At 36.0% G+C, this 22,768-nt stretch overlaps 2 protein-coding genes across 4 annotated transcripts in view; one reads left to right on the top strand and one right to left on the bottom strand.

Moving 5' to 3' along the window:
- The first annotated feature begins 405 nt into the window (after positions 1 to 405).
- PP2D1 (protein phosphatase 2C like domain containing 1) lies at positions 406 to 19,959 on the top strand. Of its 2 annotated transcripts, XM_049100006.1 has the most exons (4): positions 406 to 615; positions 1,920 to 2,047; positions 6,065 to 7,140; positions 17,639 to 19,959. In XM_049100006.1, the coding sequence occupies exons 3-4, from the start codon at positions 6,231 to 6,233 to the stop codon at positions 18,424 to 18,426; spliced, it is 1,698 nt and encodes a 565-aa protein (XP_048955963.1). In that variant the 5' UTR covers positions 406 to 615; positions 1,920 to 2,047; positions 6,065 to 6,230; the 3' UTR covers positions 18,427 to 19,959. The 2 variants fall into 2 exon arrangements, with proteins under 2 accessions (XP_048955963.1, XP_025304615.1); XM_025448830.3 differs by lacking the exon at positions 1,920 to 2,047.
- The window catches only part of RAB5A (RAB5A, member RAS oncogene family), a 29,923-nt gene continuing 25,782 nt past the window's right edge, over positions 18,628 to 22,768 (bottom strand). For both annotated transcript variants that reach the window (XM_035705219.2, XM_025448831.3), the window contains exon 6: positions 18,628 to 20,060. In XM_035705219.2, coding sequence (XP_035561112.1) covers positions 19,945 to 20,060 — 116 coding nt within the window. In that variant the 3' untranslated portion in view covers positions 18,628 to 19,944. The remainder of the gene's footprint in view (positions 20,061 to 22,768) is intronic.

Raw genomic sequence — 22,768 nt, forward strand, 5'->3', positions numbered from 1 at the left:
CAAGCCAGTCTCAAGAGACAACAGACAGTTCAACCAAGATCTATAACTCAGGCAGTGACCCGGGGCAGTGAGATGGAATGGACAGACCCTACGGGGCAGGTGGGAGAAAGCATCCTCGAGAGATGGCCTGAGATACTTTACCTCTGAGTGTATGGTCTGTATATTAAGGCCAGCCTTCTGGAATCAGTATTTTGAAAGTACCATGATTTATAATTAAAAAACCTTACTTGATAGTCACTCCTCTTATTTTGTAATCCTATTATGCAGGCACAAGACAGTATATTTAACGAATGATTCTTCTTTCAGAAATTTCAAGCACAATTTGTTACCACAGTTTGTGCCCTTACTGCTTCATAGTCCTTCAGAATCCTAGAGAGAGTTCTGACTGAGGTTCCAGGTGATGTAGTAAACATTCCACACAAAGGGGTGTACCATTACATCAGTGGGACCACCACCACTGCCGCCACCACTACCACCACCATCGTAACCACCTCCGTTACATCCATCACCATCAATATCCAAACTTGGAGGAACAAAGGCTGGGGAAAGGTGGTAAAGAGAGGAAAAAGGAACGTAAAGATTCCAAATGAGCACAGAAATTAATAGTGCTTTCAGGTAAATTTTCCTTATTTCTATTGCATGACAAAGAACATTTTTTTAAAATTCCAGTGTAATTAACATACAGTGTTACATTCGTTTCAGGTGTACAATATAGTGATTCAACAAATCTTTTTTTTTTTTTTGGTAAAGACTTATGTATTTGAGAGAGAAAGAGAAAGTGAATGGGGGGAGGGGCAGAAGGAGAGGGGGAGGGAGAGGGAGAGAGAATCTCCAGCAGACAATGCAATGAGCACAGAGCCTGAAACAGGGCTTGATCTCATGACCCCGAGATGGTGACCTAAGCTGAAATCAAGAGTCAGATGCTTAACCAACTGCACCCAGGTGCCCCAGTGATTAAACAATTCTATGCATTACTCAGAGCTCATCATGATAAATGTGCTCTTAATCTGCTTCACCTGTTTCCCCCATCCTCCCACCCACCACCCCTCTGGTAACCGTCAATTTGTTCTCTATAGTTAAGAGTCTGTTTTTTTGGTTTGTCTCTTTCTTTCCCCTTTCTTCATTTGCTTTGTATCTTAAATTCCACATATAAGTGAAATGTCAGCTCTCTCTGACTTACTTCACTTACCATTATACTCTCCAGATCCATCTATGTTGATACAAATAGCAAGATTTCATTCTTTTCTATGGCTGGATAATATTCCACTATGTGTATATATACCACCTCTTCTTTTTTTTAAATTTTTATTTATTTATGATAGTCACAGAGAAAGAGAGAGAGAGAGAGAGAGAGAGAGGCAGAGACACAAGCAGAGGAAGAAGCAGGCTCCATGCAAGGAGCCCAACGCAGGACTCATGCCCTGGTCCAGGATCATGCCCCGGGACAAAGGCAGGTGCTAAACTGCTGAGCCACCCAGGGATCCCCATATTTTTAATTTTTGAGGAATCTCCATACTGTTTTCCACAGAGGCTATACCAGTTCACATTCCCACCAACAGTGCACAAGTGTTCCTATTTCTTCACATCCTTGCCAACGCTTGTTTCTTGTGTTTTTGATTTTTAGCCATTCTGACAGGTGTGAGGTGATATCTATCTCATTGTGGTTTTGATTTGCATTTCCCTGATGAGCATTTTTTCATGTGTCTGTTGCCATCTGTAAGTCAATGAACAATTTTATCTGCAGTATTCTTTTTCCTCCACTTTCTTAGTTATCAGTTGAAATCTTGGCTTCCTGTTAGACTATGTACATGGGGAAATGATATATTCTTCTGACTACCCTGTACAAAGGAGGGCTTCCATCCTTCTCTATACTCTTATTCTTTTTTTTTTAAGATTGTATTTATTTATTTATTTGACAGAGTGAGTGTATGCACACAAGCATCAGGAGCAGCAGGAGGAGAGAGAGGGAGAAGCAGGCTCCCTGCTGAGAAGGGAGCCTGATGCAGGGCTTGATCCCAGGACTCCAGGATCATGACCTGAGCTGAAGGTGAACACTTAACTGACTGAGCCACCCAGGCACCTGTCTATACTCTTATTCCATTATATTTTTCATTTTAGTACTTACTCCATCTGGTATTATATGTTTACATGTTTCTTTTATTTATTGCCTTCATTTCAGAATATAAACTTCATCACAGACCATGCCTGTTTTGGTCACTGCTGTATTCCCAGCAAATTAAACAGTACCTAGCATATTACAGAGACTCAAGTATTTGTTGAATGAATGAATAACACATTACATTCTAAGAATGGCTCCCTGTGAGAGAGAACTGTATTATGGCTGTTCTCTATATAGAGAAACATAAACTTCTGGTATAAAGGATCGACTGTAAGTTGAATCACAGTAGCAGGGTGCCTTAAATATTGTCCCAGCAGTTCATCAAGCCTCAGGAAAACTGCAACCTTTACATGAACATGATCAAATAATAGCAAATAAAAATATTTGTTAAACATTTTGGCAAGAAGAGCTTAATAGCTTTGCCAGTACTCATTTCTCCCCCTACTTCTCTGCTTGCCCCTCCATTTCCTTTGCTGGTCTTCTTCCTCTTTCTTCCTGCTAACCAGTCATTCCCTTGGATTTGCCTGGGACCCTCTTTTTGATCTTTCAACTGTGAGTTTTTGAAGTAGGCTTCTCAGGTGTCATGATGCCACTCCTATCTACATAAGGGGTTAAGTCCCTGTGTGGGCACTGTCCTGGGCCTCATCTGACCTGTTTAATTCTTTGTATGAGCATATGAGGCTCTGCAAACTCCTCCCCTCAAAGCCTCCAGCCTTCTCTGTGTGTGCTGCTTCAGCATTATGCACAGTAGTTAGCCTTTTGTAGATATTGAAGAAGTGAATGGATGCTGATTAAATTTGTTGATGAGACTGAAGTATTTATCAGTGAAATTGATATAATTTTGGTATTTCATTTTAAATATTCCAGTAAAAATAAATAGAATGTAATAAAAAAATAAAATGGCTGAAGACAAAGATGAAACAAGAATGGAAAAATGTTGATAATGGTTGAAGCTGATGATGGGCATATGAGGGCTCATTATACTCTTCTATTTTTGTGTACTTTTAAGTTTTTCTGTTAAAAAAAACACAAAAATTTGTTGTTGAGGCAAAGCCAAGAAGGCCTACCAATATGCTAATAGTTTTAGAAGCATTTATGAAGTGGAAATTTGTAAATAAAATTTTACAATAGGAATGGGTAGCTATATTCACTACAGTTATGCCCTTTAAGGAATTAAATACAAATGAGGAAAGCAGCAAACATGTCAAACTTTTCAGAGCTTTGCTTAATTTTTAATCGTATTGCCACGTGTAAACCATATACGAAGGTTGCTAAAGCCTTTTGCCAATCACATGGTACACCATCTTATTCATCATTTACCACAGAAAATTTTCCTCCCTAGAAATAGTATAGCATATAGGATGAAAATTCTACTGGGAAAAATCTTAAAGATATTTGCCTATTTTTATAGCCATTGTATTACTTTACTTATGCATTCATTTTTAATTTACATGCGTTACTCATAATTGTGTTCCATTTTTTTAAGTCCTTACTTATTTATTTAAGTAATCTCTACATCCAGCATGGGGCTTGAACTCATTACTTCAAGATCAAGAGTCCCATGCTCCTCCAACTTAGCTAGGCACTCCTAAATTGTGTCTGATTTTATATATCCACTTTATTATTTGTTATACTAACAATTGTAGGGATGCAATGATATATACAATTTACCACAACATATTAATAAATACACATATCTCAATTCTGAAACACTGATTCAGATACTGCTATGGAAAAAATCCTCTCCCAGCTCCTGGCTGGCATGCAATTCTTGATCTCAGGATTATAAATTCAAGTCCCATATTGGGTGTAAAGATTACCTAAAAAAAAAACCTTTCCCATTGATTTACTGATTTTTTTCTTTAATTAGTTTTATATAGAATATATTTTCCCATAAGTGTTATAATTTCATGTCTACATGTGATATGTTTCCATTTGGTACAGTTCTCAGCATCCTTTTTGCTTAGGGTAAAAGGAGCAGGCACTTTTTTTTTTTAATTTTTATTTATTTATGATAGTCACACAGAGAGAGAGAGAGAGAGAGAGAGAGGCAGAGACACAGGCAGAGGGAGAAGCAGGCTCCATGCACCAGGAGCCTGACGTGGGATTCCATCCCGGGTCTCCAGGATTGCGCCCTGGGCCAAAGGCAGGCGCTAAACCGCTGCGCCACCCAGGGATCCCAGAGCAGGCACTTTTTAAGTGGCCCCTGTTGCCAATTGCTTCACCATTTATCTTCATTTGATGCTATAAATAATCCTACTTACTTACAGATAAGAAAGCAGATGCTCAGAGAAGCTTAATTTGTGAAGACAGACTTTTTTTTTGAAGACAGTTTTTTTAAATCCAAACTCTACATTGTTCATAGTATATTGTTTTTTGTCTCCATATACAAACTTTCAGTATGAGGCCATGACTTAGTATTGAATAAAACTGGCAGATTCTAGGATGGTATGCAAATATGACTCATTTACATCTCAGAAAAGATGACATATATATTATGTATGTAAATATGTTTATGTAACCAATGTTAATATTATTAATATATTATTATATTACTGTAGGTAATATAATAGTCATCGTATGGTTATAATATATTTATATTTAATGTATATAATTATAATATATTGACATATAATAAATATATTATTAATATATTCTAATATATCTTATATATACATATTTGGAAAGACAGATAACAGCCATTAACTAAGGCTGGAATTTGGGAGTTAGGGTGGGGCTTTGGAAACAAGGAGAACACATTTTCTAGCTTGTATCTTTTTGTCTTGAACTTAAAAATGAAATGCATTACTTTTATGCTCAGAGATATCACTATTATTTTGTCATTAGTACTAAATAGACTCATTTCTTATTTTAACAAGTATCAGCATTCTGAATACCTGTTTTATGCTTGGAATGTTTAAGTCCCTATGGGCTTCAGGCATTCTTATTGTTGTAGGCCCATCTAACACATTAAATGTACTCACATCAAATACAACTTCTATGAGTTAAGTTGAAGTTAAATAGAACTTACATGAAGCTGAGTTGAAGTTAACATTGTCACATGTCATAAACATTTAAAGCTACTAAATTGATTTTTTAGGTTTTAAAGTAGTTTTTAAAGATTTTATTAGTTTATTTTAGAGAGGGCACATGAGCAGGGGAAGGGGCTGAGGAGGAGGAAGTGGGAGAGAATCTCAACCAGACTCTGCGCTGAGTGCAGAGCCTCATGCAGGGCTCAATCCCACCAGCCTGAGATCGTGACAGGAGCCAAAACCAAGAGTTGGATGCTTAACTCACTGAGCCACCCAGGTGCCCTATTCATTTTCCTGTGAACCTTTTAAGTAGAAAAAAAAAGTACCTTCACCAAGATAAAATGGAGTACACAAATAATTATGCTCAAATTTTAAATCAAATACCTAGGTCTCAAGCATGTATGTACTTTCACATGCCTGGGATACGATCTTGTGCTGATTTCTTTGAGTATTTATTCTTAGATTTCTGGTTGACTTTGTAGAGTCTGCCTAATTTTATTCAGGGATACACAATTCAATCACCATTTTTTTTTAGTACTTCCTGTGTGTTTTTTGGGGGAATGACAGCATCAGAATATTCAATGGTAGGCCCACATTAAATTGTGAGGAACTAAAGCAAATTGTAAAGGTAAAGACCTGCTTGAAAAGACTTTCAATGTATTGGGGCACATGGGAGGCTCAGTCAGTTAGGCACCAGACTCTGTTTCAGCTCAAGTCAGGATCTCACGGTTCTTGAGATCAAGCCCTGAGTTGGGCTCTGCATTCAGTGGGGAGTCTGCCTGAAGATTCCCTGCTTCTGCCCCTCCCTCCAGATGTTCACTCTTCCTTTCTATAATAATTTATCTATTAAAAAAAAAAAAAGACTTTCAATGTGTCACCCCTGGCATGTAAATATCGTTTATCCTGTTTGCAGAGTGTTTTGGAAATCAAGGGAATGGAATGTGAGAAAATCAACACATGATTCAGATCAGGAGACCCCACTTTCCCTGAGAAGGAGGTACTTTAGAAGGAAGAAAACGAGATTATCAAGATACTCAAAATACTCTGAAGACCATGAGAAGCCGCAGTCCTGTGATCAAATGATTACATTTCCCTGTTCCATATGTAAGCATGAAATTGACCTACGTGAAACTTTCCTCCATAAAAAGCAACATATGGCTCTGGCCACCCTGGAGTTTCAATGGATGGGTGAAAAGAAACCAGCGCTCCCAGTAATTACCATTCAGAGACAGTTTATAATCACTAAACTATTGTCATCTTCTTTATTCACTGAAAAAATCCTAGAGAGCATTAATTATGCTTTTGAGCTACTTTGGCAGAAACAAATACCAGCATACTATAAGATGATTGATAACGTTCACAGGAGTTCCATATATTCTCAAACAATCTCTCATGTATTGATTAAAGGTGTAGCCATTTGTGAAGATGGAAATTCTGCATGGAAAGCTGACATGAATGATAAATTCACTGTGGTGGATAATTTTGGCAAAAAACCTGATGTGTGTTTTTTTGGTTTATTTGATGGACATCATGGTGCCTCAGCGGCAAACCTGACATCAGTGGAACTCCCAATTTTATTTCTCCATCAGCTTTCCAGATTTGATCCTTCCTACCATATGACTTCTGAAGAGCAAAATGTAATCAATTCCTTTCTCACAGTATTTAGGGAAGAATACATAGCCAAAGAAGAACTTTTTTCCTCCATAAAGAAAAGGAGAAAAACAGGGAAATGTGAGTATGAGAACATACACAAAGCCTTTGCAAAAGCATTTTGGAGAATGGACAGGCTTTTACTTCTTGGAAGAAATGAAGTGTCCAGGGTTCGATGGAGTGGCTGTTCTGCAGTTACTTGTATATTGGAAGGCAATATTAAAACACCCTATACTAAGAAGAATTGGAGAATCAGTAATGATGATGGCTTGCCAAAGAATTCCCCTTCCCAGGTGATGCCACAGATAATTTCTGGAGTACTTCATGTTGCAAACACTGGTATGTACATTGAGTGGTGCTCATTACACCTTACATTTATTTTTTATTCCTTGCAGCAAAATTTCTCTTGCTTCCAGAACTATTTAGTGACCTATGATTTAGTGACTTAGTAATGCCTCAAAATTCCATTGACTAATTTAAGAAATGATCAACAACCACAGTTTAAATGCAGATTGCAGACCACAAAAATAATTGTAATTTTTTTTCACAAGGAGGAACATATAATTTGACCAAAACATTATTTTCTAAATGGGGTAGCAGTTCAGCTGTGGAGAAAGGCAAAGCATTTATTGCTTAGATCTAATGAAACAAAAAACATTTCCCATACTTCCCTTTTTCAGGAAAATGGAAAGTTCTTTGAGGATTGTTACAAGTCTGGTTGTTTAAGCTGGTCAGCTATTCTAATAACATATTTTCAATAGATCACTTGGGCTCACAGGCCAAGTAGCATCCATTTACTTTTAGAGAAAATAGTTTGTGCAAGTTTATAAGCATATATTCTATTCTCCAAAAATATAGCTGTATTTTTAAAAAGATATTTATTTATTTATTCATGAGAGGCACACAGAGAGGCAGAGACATCATCAGGCAGAGGGAGAAGCAGGCTCCATGCAGGGAGCCCAACATGGGACTCGATCCCGGGTTTCCACCTGGGCTGAAGGCGGCGCTAAACCACTGAGCCACTGGGGCTGCCCTATAGCTGTATTTTTAAAATTGTATTTCAAGAAGCAATTTTTTCAGTTAGTGCAAAAGTTCTAGCCTAGGAGCTTGACAAAATGGAAAGCCCACACGTAAAACATTCTTAGCAAAGTTAAGCTGAGCTCCATGGGATGCTTAATTGGGTTTCCACTATCCCTTTCATGAATAGTTATTATTAAGTAAAGTCTACCCCTAATGTGGGGCTCAAACTCACAATCCTGAGATCAAGAATTGCATGGTCTACTGACTGAACCAGTAGGGTGCCCCTGTGTAGTTATTAATAATAGTGTCCACTTATTTAATATTAAAATCTTAAAAAGTATAAAATATGTTCATGATACATTTATATATTGTAATATGATTGCCATTCAGGTGATAACTAGCACCTCTATCAATGTTACATAATTATCATTTCTTTTTTTTTTTTAAGATTGTAATTTATTTATTCATGAGAGACACAGAGAGACAGAGAGACACAGGCAGAGGGAGAAGCAGGCTCCATGCAGGGAGCCCAAGGTGGGACTCTATTCACCACCTGAGCTGAAGTCAGATGCTCAACCGCTGAGCCACCCAGGTGTCCTCATCATTTCTTTTTTAGTGGTTTAAACAATTAAATTCTAGTCTTGGCAAGCTTGATGATTATAATACAGTATTGTTCTCTATATTCTCTATATTGTGCATTAGATCTCTAGGACTTACTACTTGCTCCAAGTTTGGCTCTTTACACATTTGTTCTATTCCCTCACCCCTATATCTAAGTGTCGTTACCCCACTTTTCCCGATGAGAAAATGGAAGCTGGGAGAGGTGAGATAATTTGTTCAAGGTCTCAGAGATAATAGGAATTGGAGCTGGAACTCAAGCCCACTATATCATGCTGCATCTGAAGGGAATTGCTTCCAAAACCTAAGGAGGCTGGCCCTCAGCAAGTGGGACCATGTATTTGAGAAAACCAGATAACCACAAAGACCACTATAACGTCAGGGTCCCTTGAAGCCAGCGGGTTTCTGATCTAGCTCTGGTTCTGAGCTCAAGATGAGTACTCCAGATTAAGCAATATAAAGAAGCCAAGTGCAATGCCACTTTCCTCAGAATTTTTGTAATTCTTTTTGTAATGAGGTTCCAGATGGCTAGAGCAGGTCTACTTCATGCACAGGTTTCAGATTTCATACCACTCTGGGAACCAACCCATATTCTTGGACGTGGGACCTCCACTAGAAAATGTCATTACACATCAGGGTTCCTGTAGAACTAAAGGAAAAATTATGAGACAGTGAATAACTAGATGCTATCATTAAATGTCTAATTTACATGATTCACTACTTCCAGGATCACTGCTGTTTGGCTGGTTCTAATCTCCAGGTCAAACATTTGTTGGATCTAATTTCCACGCTTACATAATTCTGTTAAATTGTTTTCATTTAGGCATCCTTCATTTTAATAAAAACAAATATGTAGGGAAAAGTTCCAACTTGTGAAAAGGAGATCATGATTGATGATACTAGTGCTCCTGAAAAAAAGTGATTTAAATGGGTTACAAAGAGTAAATTTTTTGCAGAAATTTTTCAAGAGCACATGTTGTATTTTATAAAGCAAGACCTATATTTTTCCTGTATTTCCAGTACAAATATATTTAAATCTGTGAAATACCAGTGTCATCACAACTTGGGAATTAAACAAAACAAAAACCTCACTTTATAATGAAACATGAGTGCAATAATGAAGCCATTGAATAAATGTTGAATCTGTGCATGTAGAAAAAAATACTTCCAAAGTGACATTCTTGATTTTATATTCTTAGTGCTTCCCATTTATATTGCATTTTATAATTTCTCTTGGTGCTCTCCTATTTTACTTCAATTGATCCTCATAGAATTAAAACATTAACAAATGTATTCATACAGAATATGTAATTATACTTTTTCCCTAGCATCAAATAAACCACAAATTTTACATTTCTAATCAACCACACTAGTTCTTCATAGATATAAGGGATTCTTATTTGATCCCTTTGTTTTCCCCATTGCTTTTATTTTTAATAGCTTTATTGAGATATAATTCAAAAGCACACAATTCACTCACATAGTGTACGTGGTTTTTAGTACATTCACAGATATGTGCAAGCATCACCAGTCAATTCTAGAACATTTTTGTCCTCTTAAAAGGAAACCCAGTACCCTTTGGCAATCAGGTCGCTAACCTGCCATTTCTTCAGGTCTAAGCAATCACTAATCTACATTTTGTCTCTATACATTTCCCTATTCTGGGCACTTCCTATAAATATACTTGTGTTCTTTTGTGCCTGTCTTCTTTCACTTCATATGTTTTTGAAGGTTCATCCATATTTTAACGTGCATTAGTACTTCTTTCGATTGCTGAATATTTCACTGTATAGTTATGCCACATGTTGTTTTTCCATTTATTCCGTTGAAAAACATTTGAGTTGTTTCTAGTTTTTGGCTATTATGAATAATGCAGGCATGGACATGGTGCATAAGTTTTTGTGTGGACATGTTTCACTACCTTGGGTATATACCGAGGAGTGGAATTGCTGGATCATAAGGTAATTCTATACTTAACCATTAGAAGCACTGCCCCATTTTCCAAAATGGCTTCACCATTTCACTATCCTGCCAGTAATATATGAGGGTTTTAATTTTTACACATTTTCCCGATGCTGTCTTTCTGACTTTAGCCACCTTCATAGCCACTATTAAGTGGTATTGACTTGCATTTTTCTGTTGACTCATGATGTTGAATACCTCAAGTGCTTATTAGTCATTTGAATATCTTCCTTTGAGAAATGTCTACTCAAATCTTTTGTCATTAAGTTACTTGTCTATTGAGTTGCAAATTTCTTTTTATATTCTGGATACAAGTCCCTTATCAGATGATTAGGAAACATTTTAATTCCATGGTTTTTTTTTTTCTCTTGTTATCTTTTGAAGCAAAAAATACTTTAATTTTAATGAAATCCAATTTAGCAACTGTTGTTGTGATGCTTGCACTTTTCGTATCAATTGATGAGACCATTGCCTAATCCAAGGCCACAAAAACTTACACCAGTGTTTTGCTCTAAGAGATTTAGTTTTCTCTCTTACATTCAGGTCTATGATCCATTTTGAATTAATTTTGTATGTGTCATGGGGTAGGGGCCCAACTTCATTCTTTTCTATGTGGATACACAATTGTATATTATCATCTCTTTTACTACCTTCTTTTGAATTGATTTTATTCCTATTTCATTTGTTAGGTTGTTAGCTATGTTATATTATTTTTTTTGTTATATTATTTTAGAAGTTTATAGTAAACATCTTTAACTTCTCAGCTTATCTTCAAATGATATACCATATTGTATACAGAATAAAATCCTTACAACAGCACTTTTATTTCTTCTCTCCCAGACTTTATACTATTCGGTTCATATTATATATGTGGTATTTATATATATGTGTATATATATGTTTATTATACAAGACTTTTTAAAACTTGTCTCTTTATATATAGTCATATCTAGGAGACATTGTGGGTTTGGTTCCAGACCACCACAATAAAGCAAATATTGTGATAAAGCAAGTCAAATGAATTTTTTTTGTTTCCCAGTGCCTGTAAGTTATGATCACACTATAGTTTACTAAGTATAGAATACATTGTCTAAAAAGCCAATGAGCATGTCTTAATGAAAAATATTTTACTGCTAAAAAATGCTAATCATCTGAGGTCTCAATAGTGAGTTGTTACCTTTTTGCTGGTGGAGGGTCTTTTTTTTTTAATTAATTGATTTATTTATTTATGATAGTCATCAGAGAGAGAGAGAGAGAGAGAGAGAGATTGAGGCAGAGACATAGGCAGAGGGAGAAGCAGGCTCCATGCACCGGGAGCCCGATGTGGGATTTGATCTCTGGTCTCCAGGGCCCTGGGCCAAAGGCAGGCGCTAAACCGCTGCGCCACCCAGGGATCCTGGTGGAGGGTCTTGCCTTGACATTGATGGCTGCTGGCCCATCAGGGTGACAATTGCTGAGGTTTGGGGTAGCGATAGTAATTTCTTAAAATAAGACAACAAAGTTTGCTACATCGTTTGGTTTTTCTTTCATGAATGATTTCTCTGTAGCATGTGATGATCATATTTTACCCACAGTAGGACTTCTTTCAAAATTGGGAGTAATTCCTCTCAAACCCTGACACTGCTTTATCAACTGAGTTTATATGATAATCTAAATCCTTTGTCGTCATTTCAATGATCTTGACAGCATCTGCACCAAGACTAGATTCCATCTCAAGAGACCACTTTCTTTGCTCATCTGTAAGAAGCAACTTGTCACCCATTAGTTTTATCATGATTGCAGCAATTCAGTCATAGCTTGTCTCCACTAGTTCTCTTGAATTTCCACATTTGCAGTTACTTCCTACACTGGTCTTGAAACCCTCCATGAAGGTTGGAATCAACTTCCAAACTCATGTTAATGTTGTTATTTTGACCTCTGCCCATGAATCATGAATGTTCTTAATGGCATCTAGAATGGTGAATCCTTTCCAGGAGGTTTCAACTTACTCTGCCCAGACCCATCAGAGGAAAAATTATCTATAGTAGCTATAACCTCATAAAAGTATTTCTTAGTAATGACTTGAAAGTCAAAATGACTCCTTGATCCATTGGGCTGCAGGATGGATGCTGTGTTAGCTGGCATGAAAACATCAATATTGCTGTGCATCATCAGAGCTCTTGGGTGACCATTGCATTGTCAATGACCAGTAATATTTTCAATCTTTCCCCTGAGCAGTAGGTCTCAATAGTGGGCTTAAAATATTCAATAAACTGTAAAGAGATGCACTGTCATCCAGGCTTTCTTGCTCCATTCATAGAGCAAAGACAGAGTAGATTTCTTAAGATCATTCTCAAGGCCCCTAGGATTTCTGGAATGGTAAACAGGCATTTTTAAGTGAGCAATTTAGTGTATCTATCCCACTATCTTTAGGTCTAGATTGTACAAATTTTTTTTTTTTTTTTTTTTTAGGTTTTAGAGAATGAGAGAGAACACACGAAAGAGTAGGGAGTAGGGGGAAAGGACAAAAGAGGACAAGATCAAGGGAGAATCTCAAGCAGACTGTGCTGAGTGCAGATTGATGTGGGGCTTGATCTCTAGACCCTGAGATCATGACCTGAGCCGAAACCAAGAGTCTGAGCCACCCAGGTGCTCCAGTACATATTTGTTCTTAATAATTCCTTTTAATGAGGCCCCAGAAACTACTTTTGTACTAGTGATACCTTATAAAATTGGTGAGCTTCATTCTTCTTGTGTATTAAAATGTGGGTATCCTTACCTCGAGGTTGTAAGGATTAGATAAAGGAATCACCTGGTAACCATGAGAAGAGGACAGGGGCTTGATGTGGGCAACAACTGAGGAACTGTGAATAGTAGAAAAGCATTGGGTAAAGCTATCACTGGTCTCCGGATGTAGAAGGAGCTCATGGGACACAAAACTAGGTCACTAAAACAAGTTTCTGATAATTACTTCCAGCCCCATCCTTTTTCTTTAAAACCTAATTCAATTCCAGAATCACCTTATTTTATGTAAAAAATAACAAAAAACATATTCTTAAATAACACTTACCTTTTACATGCTTTACCTTCCCTTTCTCCTTTCTTTGGGGTATGTTGGTGAACTCATATATACAAATCTGATTCTGAAAACACATTCAACAAATACTTGATAGACAGTTGTTACTGATATGTAAAGTATTGTTAGGCTCCAGATGTACAACGGTGAATTTGAGTTTCATGCTCATATAGCCTACAAAACGAACAAAGGTATCTTTTGAATACTCAATGAAAACTAGCTCCCATCAGCAAGGCTCTCATGCCGATCATCAGTAGGAAGTCATAAACCTGGTGTCCATGCATACAAACAAATTCAGCCTTTTCTGCCAAAATGAGTCCTGCAGACAAACTGGATATAGGTTGTTTCCCTGACCTAATTTATATACAGGTCTGTATGCTTCCAATTTAGGTAGATCTCATTCATGTTTGAATTTCCTATTTGTTCATGCTCCTTTTCAGTTGCTTTTTCCTTCCCCAATAACGATTTCATTTCCCAAAATCTAAGTTATTGCTCCTTACTTCTTTAAGCCTATAAATCTACCACATAAGAATTACAAGTTTTGGGATGCCTGGGTAGCTCAGCAGTTGAGCACCTGCCTTTGACTCAGGGTGTGATCCCTGGATCCGGGATCAAGTCCCACATCAGGCTCCCTGCGTGGAGCCTGCTTCTCCCTCTGCCAATGTCTCTGCTTTTCTATGTCTCTCATGAATAAATAAATAAAATCTTTTTTAAAAAATTAAGTTTTTTTTTTTTTTTTTTTTAGTGTGTCTAAAAAACATTTATAGCTTCATCTCTTTTTGGATTGCCTCTTCTGGTTTCCCCTTCATGGAACCCAAAGGGGGGTAGAAAAAAAACCCTTCATCAAATTTCTACTTATTAAATTACCTTCTTAAATCTTCACAATAACCTTGACAAAAAATAACATTGCAGGTGGAAAACTGTAATTGAGGGAAATAAAGTGACTAAATGAAGGTCACATAAAATTGGAATTAAAGCCCAAGTGTTTCCACTTCCCCAAGTTATTTCTTCCAAAGTAATTTTTTATTCCTGGGCGCTACATTTTTTACTTCTGGACACTCCTACATCCTAGGTATGTTTCCTTTTCCTTCTACCACATATAATTTTTCTTCTTTTCCTTCAGTTCTTTTTTAAAAATTTCCTATTATTTTCAATAGTGAGTGGCTATAGCTGGAAAAAAATCATGATTTCGCCCATTCAGATCTAGAATTCTGTTTGTGATTCTAAGGTCACTTTGAAGTTTATAGGAGTACCCTTCATTTTCCTAAATTGAAGGTAACCCAGCAATTGCAAGGAGGCAGTTGCATAATTGCTCTCTGCCTAAGGAACACTTTTGCCTGACTACACATGCCATCTTGAAAAGGCTTGAGTATCATCTCAAAGCAGTTTCTCTAATCCCCCTGTAACCCTCTTGCAGTAACCCTGTTCCACCTTTGTTCTGATAGTGTTTGCTGAAGAGCACAGTCTCTCCGAACTGAAGCTGGTACCTTAGTCTAGAAATTTGAAATATTTATGCCCACATTCACATAAACTTTTTTAAGGGTCTTCAGCTCACTGCCTATTCTCATTCCCTTCACAGATGTTACAGGAACCTTTCTTTAAAGACAATCTTTATTTTTTTAATTTTATTTTTTAATTTTTATTTATTTATGATAGTCACAGAGAGAGAGAGAGAGAGAGAGAGAGAGAGAGAGAGAGAGGCAGAGACACAGGCAGTGGGAGAAGCAGGCTCCATGCATCGGGAACCCAACGTGGGACTCGATCCCGGGTCTCCAGGATCGTGCCCTGGGCCAAAGGCAGGCGCCAAACCGCTGTGCCACTCAGGGATCCCAAGACAATCTTTAAATTGTCATGACAGGTTACTCTCCCCTTTCAGTTCTCCAAACACTTGAACTTACAGTGTTATTTAAATCTTCCTCCAATTTCCCATTTTCCTTGGGACTTTTCATTATTCTTTCCTAGCTCTCAGCTTAATGTAGTCAACTGCTTTTAACAACCCAATTTGCAGCTGACAGCATATGCCACTGAGGCCCAGGAAATACAATTATTAACTCTGCACAATCTTTCTTCATTTGTTCCAACAGTACTCTCCAAGGCCTGAATCTTACGTATCCTCTACACTTCCTGGGCTATGCATGAATAGTTGAGATTATAGCGGGTACTTCTTTACTTTTTCCTTCATGCACCATTCTCGTAGGAAAGAATGTGAATTATTCAGGAAGCACTATTTCCCTTTTCATCAGGATAAACTTTGTCAACCAGAAGTATTTACAGCAAGTAAATGGTAGAGTGAAAAGTGCAACCAGGATATAATATCCCTTCAAGAAAGTTCTGTACTAAGCCCAAGGGATGTTCACAATAGTAAAATAAGCCAAAATGGCATTTCCTGTCCAGCACAGCAATTGGGGGGGTGGGGGGGGAGACGGGCGGGGAAGGGCACCTAGTGCATAAGAATATACTTACCAATCTCTGTAGACGCAACTAAAAAATACCAGTTTACCACCATTCCACTGTAACAATTATTTTCAAATCACACAATAGAGGAATAATACTTTTTCTTTTTGCTGAATGGACTTTGACTTGCCACATGCAAATAAAACATTTATGAAGTCAGTGGATTCGACTCTTCTGAGCCAAATGTCTCCTGCGTTTTCAAAGCAATGGTTACATTATTTTTTTGTGTATGTACATACATTAATAGGAAATTTATAATTTAAAAGAGATATTGAATCACATGTCCTCCTAATAAAACAATTCGATTTACCCAGGTGGCATGTTCAGTATCAATCCATGCTGCTTTGCTGGAATAGTAATAATTTATAACTCAGCAAAAGTCAAGAATTTTACTTTTTCTTTCTGTAGAGTTTAAGTAGAAAGACCAGCAAAAAAGACAAGCTAATACAAAATATTAATAACCAAACCACAGAGAAGTGAAAGAGGTCATGTAGTTTTCAGGACTATCACACAAGTCTCTGGTTTTAAAAACATTTTCCACATTATTTTTATAATTCCCATTATATAAATGAGCCAACAGGCTCAGTCTATGCCTGAACTAATTCTTCATTAATTTAAGCTCTTTCGGTCCAACCATACTAATTGCATAGACTATAGCCTTCTAAAATCTCAATTTCTTTACCTCAAAAACTGGGGATAGAATTGAACCTCTGTAGCAACAAAACTCAGATTCCAGGTATGGTATTATGATTGAAACCAGAGTATTCTAATGTAAATTCTGCATGATCCAAGGAATTTTAATTCTCAAAGGCACTGTAATATTCAAACATCTTTAACCTCATCTCAGAATAATTTATATACCCTTTTATAAATGATAAATGACTCCATATCAAGAAAAACTTATTGCTTATAAACTAAAAAATTCTGTGAATCGTTTTTTAATAAACCAAAGAAAGTTTTGGTATTACAACTATCCCTCAATCTGTTCAGAATACTGTTTAGATTTTCTTAAGATTTCAACGAAGCACACATCACAGGTTCATATGAACCATGAACAAATTACAATCAACTTTTAAGATTTCAGTTTTCAATCAAAGGGTTTAATTTAATATTGGCTAGCTATTATCCATTTAACACATTAATAATACATATGGATTTTTCTTTACATGGCTAATCGATTTAATTTCTTTTTAACCACACAACATGAAACTATTAAGACTGACATTAACAGTGGCATTCTAATTTTTTTCATCACCCACACCTATATATATGTTCAGGTTTTAACTTTTACCAGTTACAAAACTATCAAACTCCACTTAAAAAAAAAAAATCAATGCTTGTTTTTAATTAAAAAGGCATTTATTTAAACATTTAAAAAATGTCTGCCCTATGGAATATATGTTGGTCATAAAAAAGTTCAACTCTTGGATGTATAAATATTCAGCTGTTTCATAAAAAATTGATGGTTATTTTTTATTATTTGTAGTTTTAAGTTATTTTAATATTAAGTGCAGTATTTTGAACACTAAGTTACTTAAAAATGAGGGACAAACTCACCTCTCAGTCAAATCTTAATGACCATAAATCGCCCAATATTAATATTTCACATATGTAAAAAATATTTTAAAATGGCCTATTTATGCACTGAAACAGAATAAAGTTAAAAGCGTACTTTGATACAATTGGTCACTAAATCTCTAAGATCAATTTTTTCTAATAATCTTCTAGGTAATGTACAAGCAGTCTTATGCAGAAATGGAAAAGGCTTTTGCATAACCAAAGAACACACTACGAGAAACATAACTGAAAGAAGAAGATTACTTAAGAATGGAGCAATAATTAGTTCAAATGAACCATATGGGCTCCTAGAAGGGCAAATAAAAACCACACGAGGACTTGGATTTCATGGAAATCTCAAACTGAAAAAATCCATTATCCCAGCACCTCAAACTATCTCTGTCCCTATCGATGACTTATGCCAATTCCTTATCTTAGCTACTAACGGACTCTGGGAAGTTTTGGATACAAAGGAAGTCACTGCACTGGCAATGACAATGTTTCAAGTATATAAAGACACCTACTATTGTATCACACAAAATCAATCTTTACCATCCAAAGAGCCTTTCCTAATCAATGAACTAAGCAATACTAAATCAGAAAGTAATATCCATATATTGTTTCAGTATAAATCTGAATCTACAGAATGTGTGCCAACTATAAATACAAAAGAAAATTTGTTTGATTCAAAATATTCTAACCCTAAAAATGCAGAAACATTTCCATCAGAAATGACTAATCATCATCTATACAGTGAGAAAGAAAGAAATGGACCAACCAGTGTAGATGTGTCAAAAAATTCAAGTGAAAAAGAATCATGCATTAAAAATTTCTATGAAGGTGCAGCCAAGTATATTAGCCATGAACTTGTAAGTGCGGCTTTAGTGGCTGGATCCAGAGACAACATTACAGTCATGGTAATACTTCTCAAGGGAAGTGAGTATCAGTTTCTGACATAAAAAGATAAATTTCTGATTATCTAAGAGTACAAAAATGTAAAGACAGTTCTTCAAAGAACCAGATATTAGGATAATACATCAATACCACACAAATTTTAAAGAACATATTAAGGAAACTATAAAAGCATTATTTTAGGTTACATGATACTATTTATATATATATGTTCACTGTTCCATGCCAAGAAAGAGAAAAACCAGTACTTGCTTTTTATACCACTTTATTCCAACCTGAGCACCTCAATATAAAACTAAACACTGGTGAACTGTTTTCCTTACTAATTCTGAATTACGGTAAATGTACAAGTTCTGCTAGCAGTTCAACACTTAAATAGATTAAATCATCTCTGACACATGGTAGATTTCATATAATGAAAATACCTAAAACAATTAGTGCAATATACTGAACTGATCAAAATAAAATGAACTCTGGAAAACAAGGCTGCAAGACTGTTACTAACATACTGCAATAGTTATGTTACAAATTACTGGTACATTGTTTATTATGGTTCTAGCCATGTAGGAACAACTGAAGCCCCTTCCTTTCAAAGGGAGAGAAAAGGAAAAATTAGCTGTTTTAGTAACTGTACATTTTGTATACTTTTAAGCAACTCTTAAATATTACAGGAAAGTAATAAACATATATGGAGACTACAGTGCAGTACTCTATTTACAGTACAGCTGAAAATTGAATTTAAAATAATCAAGTTTGAATGTACATAATTGTTAGTGCATTGACTATATTATGTCCAAAGGGAACAAAGGCCCCCTCCCTGCCCCCAAACAACAAAACCTATGTAATGGCCAGCAGTGATTAAACAGAAATCACAGACACCTGGTTTGTTTCATTTCTGTTGAAGAGCTCACATGTTTGAAGGGAACACTATCAAGATGCATTCAATTTTCATATTCCTAAAACAAGATGAGGTTACGTTTGACCTTTTTTAACCCACTAAAAATACCAAGACTGGCTATAATTTAGATGCCACTAATGTTTGTGTTTTTCTCCCTGAAGATGTGGGACTGTTTTCTTGTGGCTAATCTGTTAAAATGTGGAATGTACATTTTAAATATGCATACTAAGAGAAATTACCAGTTTCCTGAATACTGTAGCTAAGCATAAATATCTTTAGAACTTCCTTCTAAAAAAAGAATGCTTTTGAAAAGCCCAAATTAATAAGTTCCAAATCTTTTACATAGAAGTGGCTGGTTAACTGTGGGTTTACATCATTTGTCTCTATCCCTGGTGATGAGAAATGATTCCCCTAACCGTCCAAGGAAACAAGCGTACACACACAGCTCTCATTCCCCCCTTCTACTTCTGAAATATTAGTCAGAGGGTCACATGCATGTTATTAAAAATTAAGTTCAAAACACTTAAAATAATTCTGTATTAGAAACTTGACTCTATCGTAAGTCTCTTCTTTTTGGAAGTCATACTGGGCTGGTTAAATGCTCCAATTCCACTGTCATTAACATTTAGGAAGCAGAAGAATATTCCAGGAAGTTCAAACTGGAGGTTTAGTTACTACAACACTGACTCCTGGTTGGCTGCGTGGGTTCAGTAAGGTCTACTCCTCTTCCTCTGGCAGAATTTGCTCCTGGATTCTGTGGTTCGTTCTTTGGCAACTTTTTAGCTGAGAGATAAATTATCAAAATAAACACAATTAGTGGATTCATATTAGAATTACTTTCATCTGCTTAATCTTTTTTTTTCCAGCTAGGTTGACCCAAACTATCACACAGCTGTATGTTCATTCTTTTCCAATTGCTTACTAAATATCTACTAGATAATACCAAATACTCTTCATTCGTCAGTCCTCAGTGAGGTTAGTGGGATAAGGGAAGGGTAAGATAGGGAACAGTTATATATAATTAAAACTTAAGTTGACTATATTTAATTTTTTACATATATTCAGTTAGCAATACCAGAATAGTAGTACTTTTATTTCATAATCTTTAATACTTCTATTGTTTAAAGAAAATCTAAGTTAATAAAAAAAAAAAGAAAAAGAAAATCTAAGTTAATAAAGATGATGGCCAGCCAATTATTTATAAAGAATCTTAGCTTGTATCAATGATCTCCGGACTGCCACATATACTTTCTGGAACAAGTCAGGATATAAACAACAAATGCCATCACTGTCACCCCAGCAGTACTGGTCCTCTATCATGCTACCTAATTATCACCCCAAATTCTGACAGATCACATCTATTTTCTTCTGGCTTACACATACTTAACTCTTCAAACATCTACCATGCTCCTCATTTATGGATGATTAAAAACCCTAATCCGATTCACTAGTAGCTCTGCCTCGTCTAAGGAAGACTTGATTCTGAAGTCTCTACTTCAAAAAATGATTTCCAGTCCTGAGCTGGATGATCTTGGCTTGTCACATTTGGACAAAGCCCTCAACTAGCAGTTATGGTTTTAGTTCTACTAAGCTTTATATAGCTAATACAGAGTGCTGGAGCCTGGATTCCACTGATTTAAAAACATACCTGTTAGATACAGTCTGCTTTGAATCTTAAAAATCCTTCATGTGCTGGATTCACTAAATATTAACTATCTCTGAGAATACTGACTGTAAGTGTACTAGATACACTATATCAACCTTGGGGAGAAGACTATTATGGGTGAATTCTAGCTTTACCTTACTATTGGCTCAGGTTACACAAAAGTTGGACATGCTCCACCTTCAATATCTAAATGTCTAGTTGCACTTTGGATCTTTTGTAATATTCCACACGAACATTAATCATCTTTAGAATCCTAGATGCTGGGCTAGGCAATGGAAGTTTGGGAAGAAAAGCCTTCACCTTCGACTACTTCTCTGGAAATGGCACTAAGGATGGAAGGGTAAATGGTAATGAAGTAGCAAATTTCCAGTCAAATACATTTTCAAACAAAGGTTTGTAGGGACAAAGAATAGGCTAACATTTATAAACTTTATTATAATTTATATTTTGGACTAAGAGATCATTTCTCTTTTCAATGGGTCTTCTGTAATTAGATCTGAGTGAAATTACGAGGTTGAAGGAAATAAACTAGAATAAGGAACTTTTAAGCTTCTATTTGGTAAACTTACACTGTGTGAAAATAAACTAAAATACAGCTTAGAAGTCTCAGAAGCAGCCCTCTATCTCTATCTCATATCTTATTTAATATTACCAAAGTAAAGCTAGTACTACTTGTTTGGTATATGGGCAATTGGAGCTTACCATCTGCCCCTGAATTAGGATCTTAAGAGGCTAAAAATCCAAATGAAGTTAATGAAGATGTGCAATGAAAGAAGTCATGTAAGCAAAATCTTATCAAATTGAAAGCAGATTATAAAATTATTGTAGACTTTCTCCTACTAAATGACTATATTCTCTACAGGAAATCATCAAGAGTAAAAATAATGAGTGTACTGTACTGTGTGATCTAAGTTACCTATCTGGTAAACAACTAGAAAGGCCACAATTCAATTTAATGCTTGGTATTTCTTTCAAGGAAAGAAACATTGTAATTTCAGAAAAATAACTGAAAGTTCTAATATGTAGGCTATCTTCTGATTGGAAAAATATATTACCAGCACATCTAAATAAAAGGATAAAGTCCATATGCGGGTGCCTGGCTGGCTCAATCAGTACAGTGTGACTCTTGATCTCCGTGTCATATATTCAAGCACCACATTAGATGCAGATTACTTAAAAAAATAATAAGCAAGCAAGCCCATCTGGTGGTATCTTAGTACTATCAGAAAAGTTTAAAGTTCATTCAGCCTGATTTGAGGCTATTATTCCCTTGATTTCTGTTACTGGCTTTTCAGATGTGGTTCTGAATGTAATTTTGTGTTCTATTTATAAAAAGAGCACATTGTCATATAATCCTCCACAAGTATTTCCCTAATAAACTTTAAGCCTGAGTTTTTCAGTAAAATATTTTACACAACAGGCAATTTTTTTTCCTAATGAGCCTAAATGAGCTACCATTAAAACTCTCTCATCTAGTGAAAGATATTTTAACAGTACTTGTAGCATTTACTATATTTTCTTTAGCCTCTGAATCAGCTGTTAATTGGTTAATTTGTATGACTTCAATAAAAGGACTATTTCTTATTTGGGGATAAGTTTGTGGGCACCCTAGTTAATAATCATTGCCATATAATAAACATATTTTGGAATGAGAAGAGTGCTTGGTGCATAAATAGTGCAGACACAGTAAAATGCAAAAGCCACCCAAGTAGCCAATTCTCACAGAATCCTCACCTTAAGATTGTTGAAAGGAGGTTAGGATCAAGAGAAATACTTTTATTTTTGTTACAGAAAATAGGAAGCTTCCTTATTAGTGTTCCAATTT

The sequence above is a fragment of the Canis lupus genome, chromosome 23 (assembly GCF_003254725.2).
Source record: "Canis lupus dingo isolate Sandy chromosome 23, ASM325472v2, whole genome shotgun sequence".
In the NCBI taxonomy this organism is placed as follows: domain Eukaryota; kingdom Metazoa; phylum Chordata; class Mammalia; order Carnivora; family Canidae; genus Canis; species Canis lupus.

Coding starts and splice junctions, on each gene's coding strand:
- PP2D1 (XM_025448830.3), top strand. CDS start 587: ATGAGCACAGAAATTAATAGTGCTTTCAG. Junction 616..6,064: donor GAAATTAATAGTGCTTTCAG/GTAAATTTTCCT, acceptor TCCTGTTTGCAG/AGTGTTTTGGAAATCAAGGG. Junction 7,141..17,638: donor ACTTCATGTTGCAAACACTG/GTATGTACATTG, acceptor ATAATCTTCTAG/GTAATGTACAAGCAGTCTTA.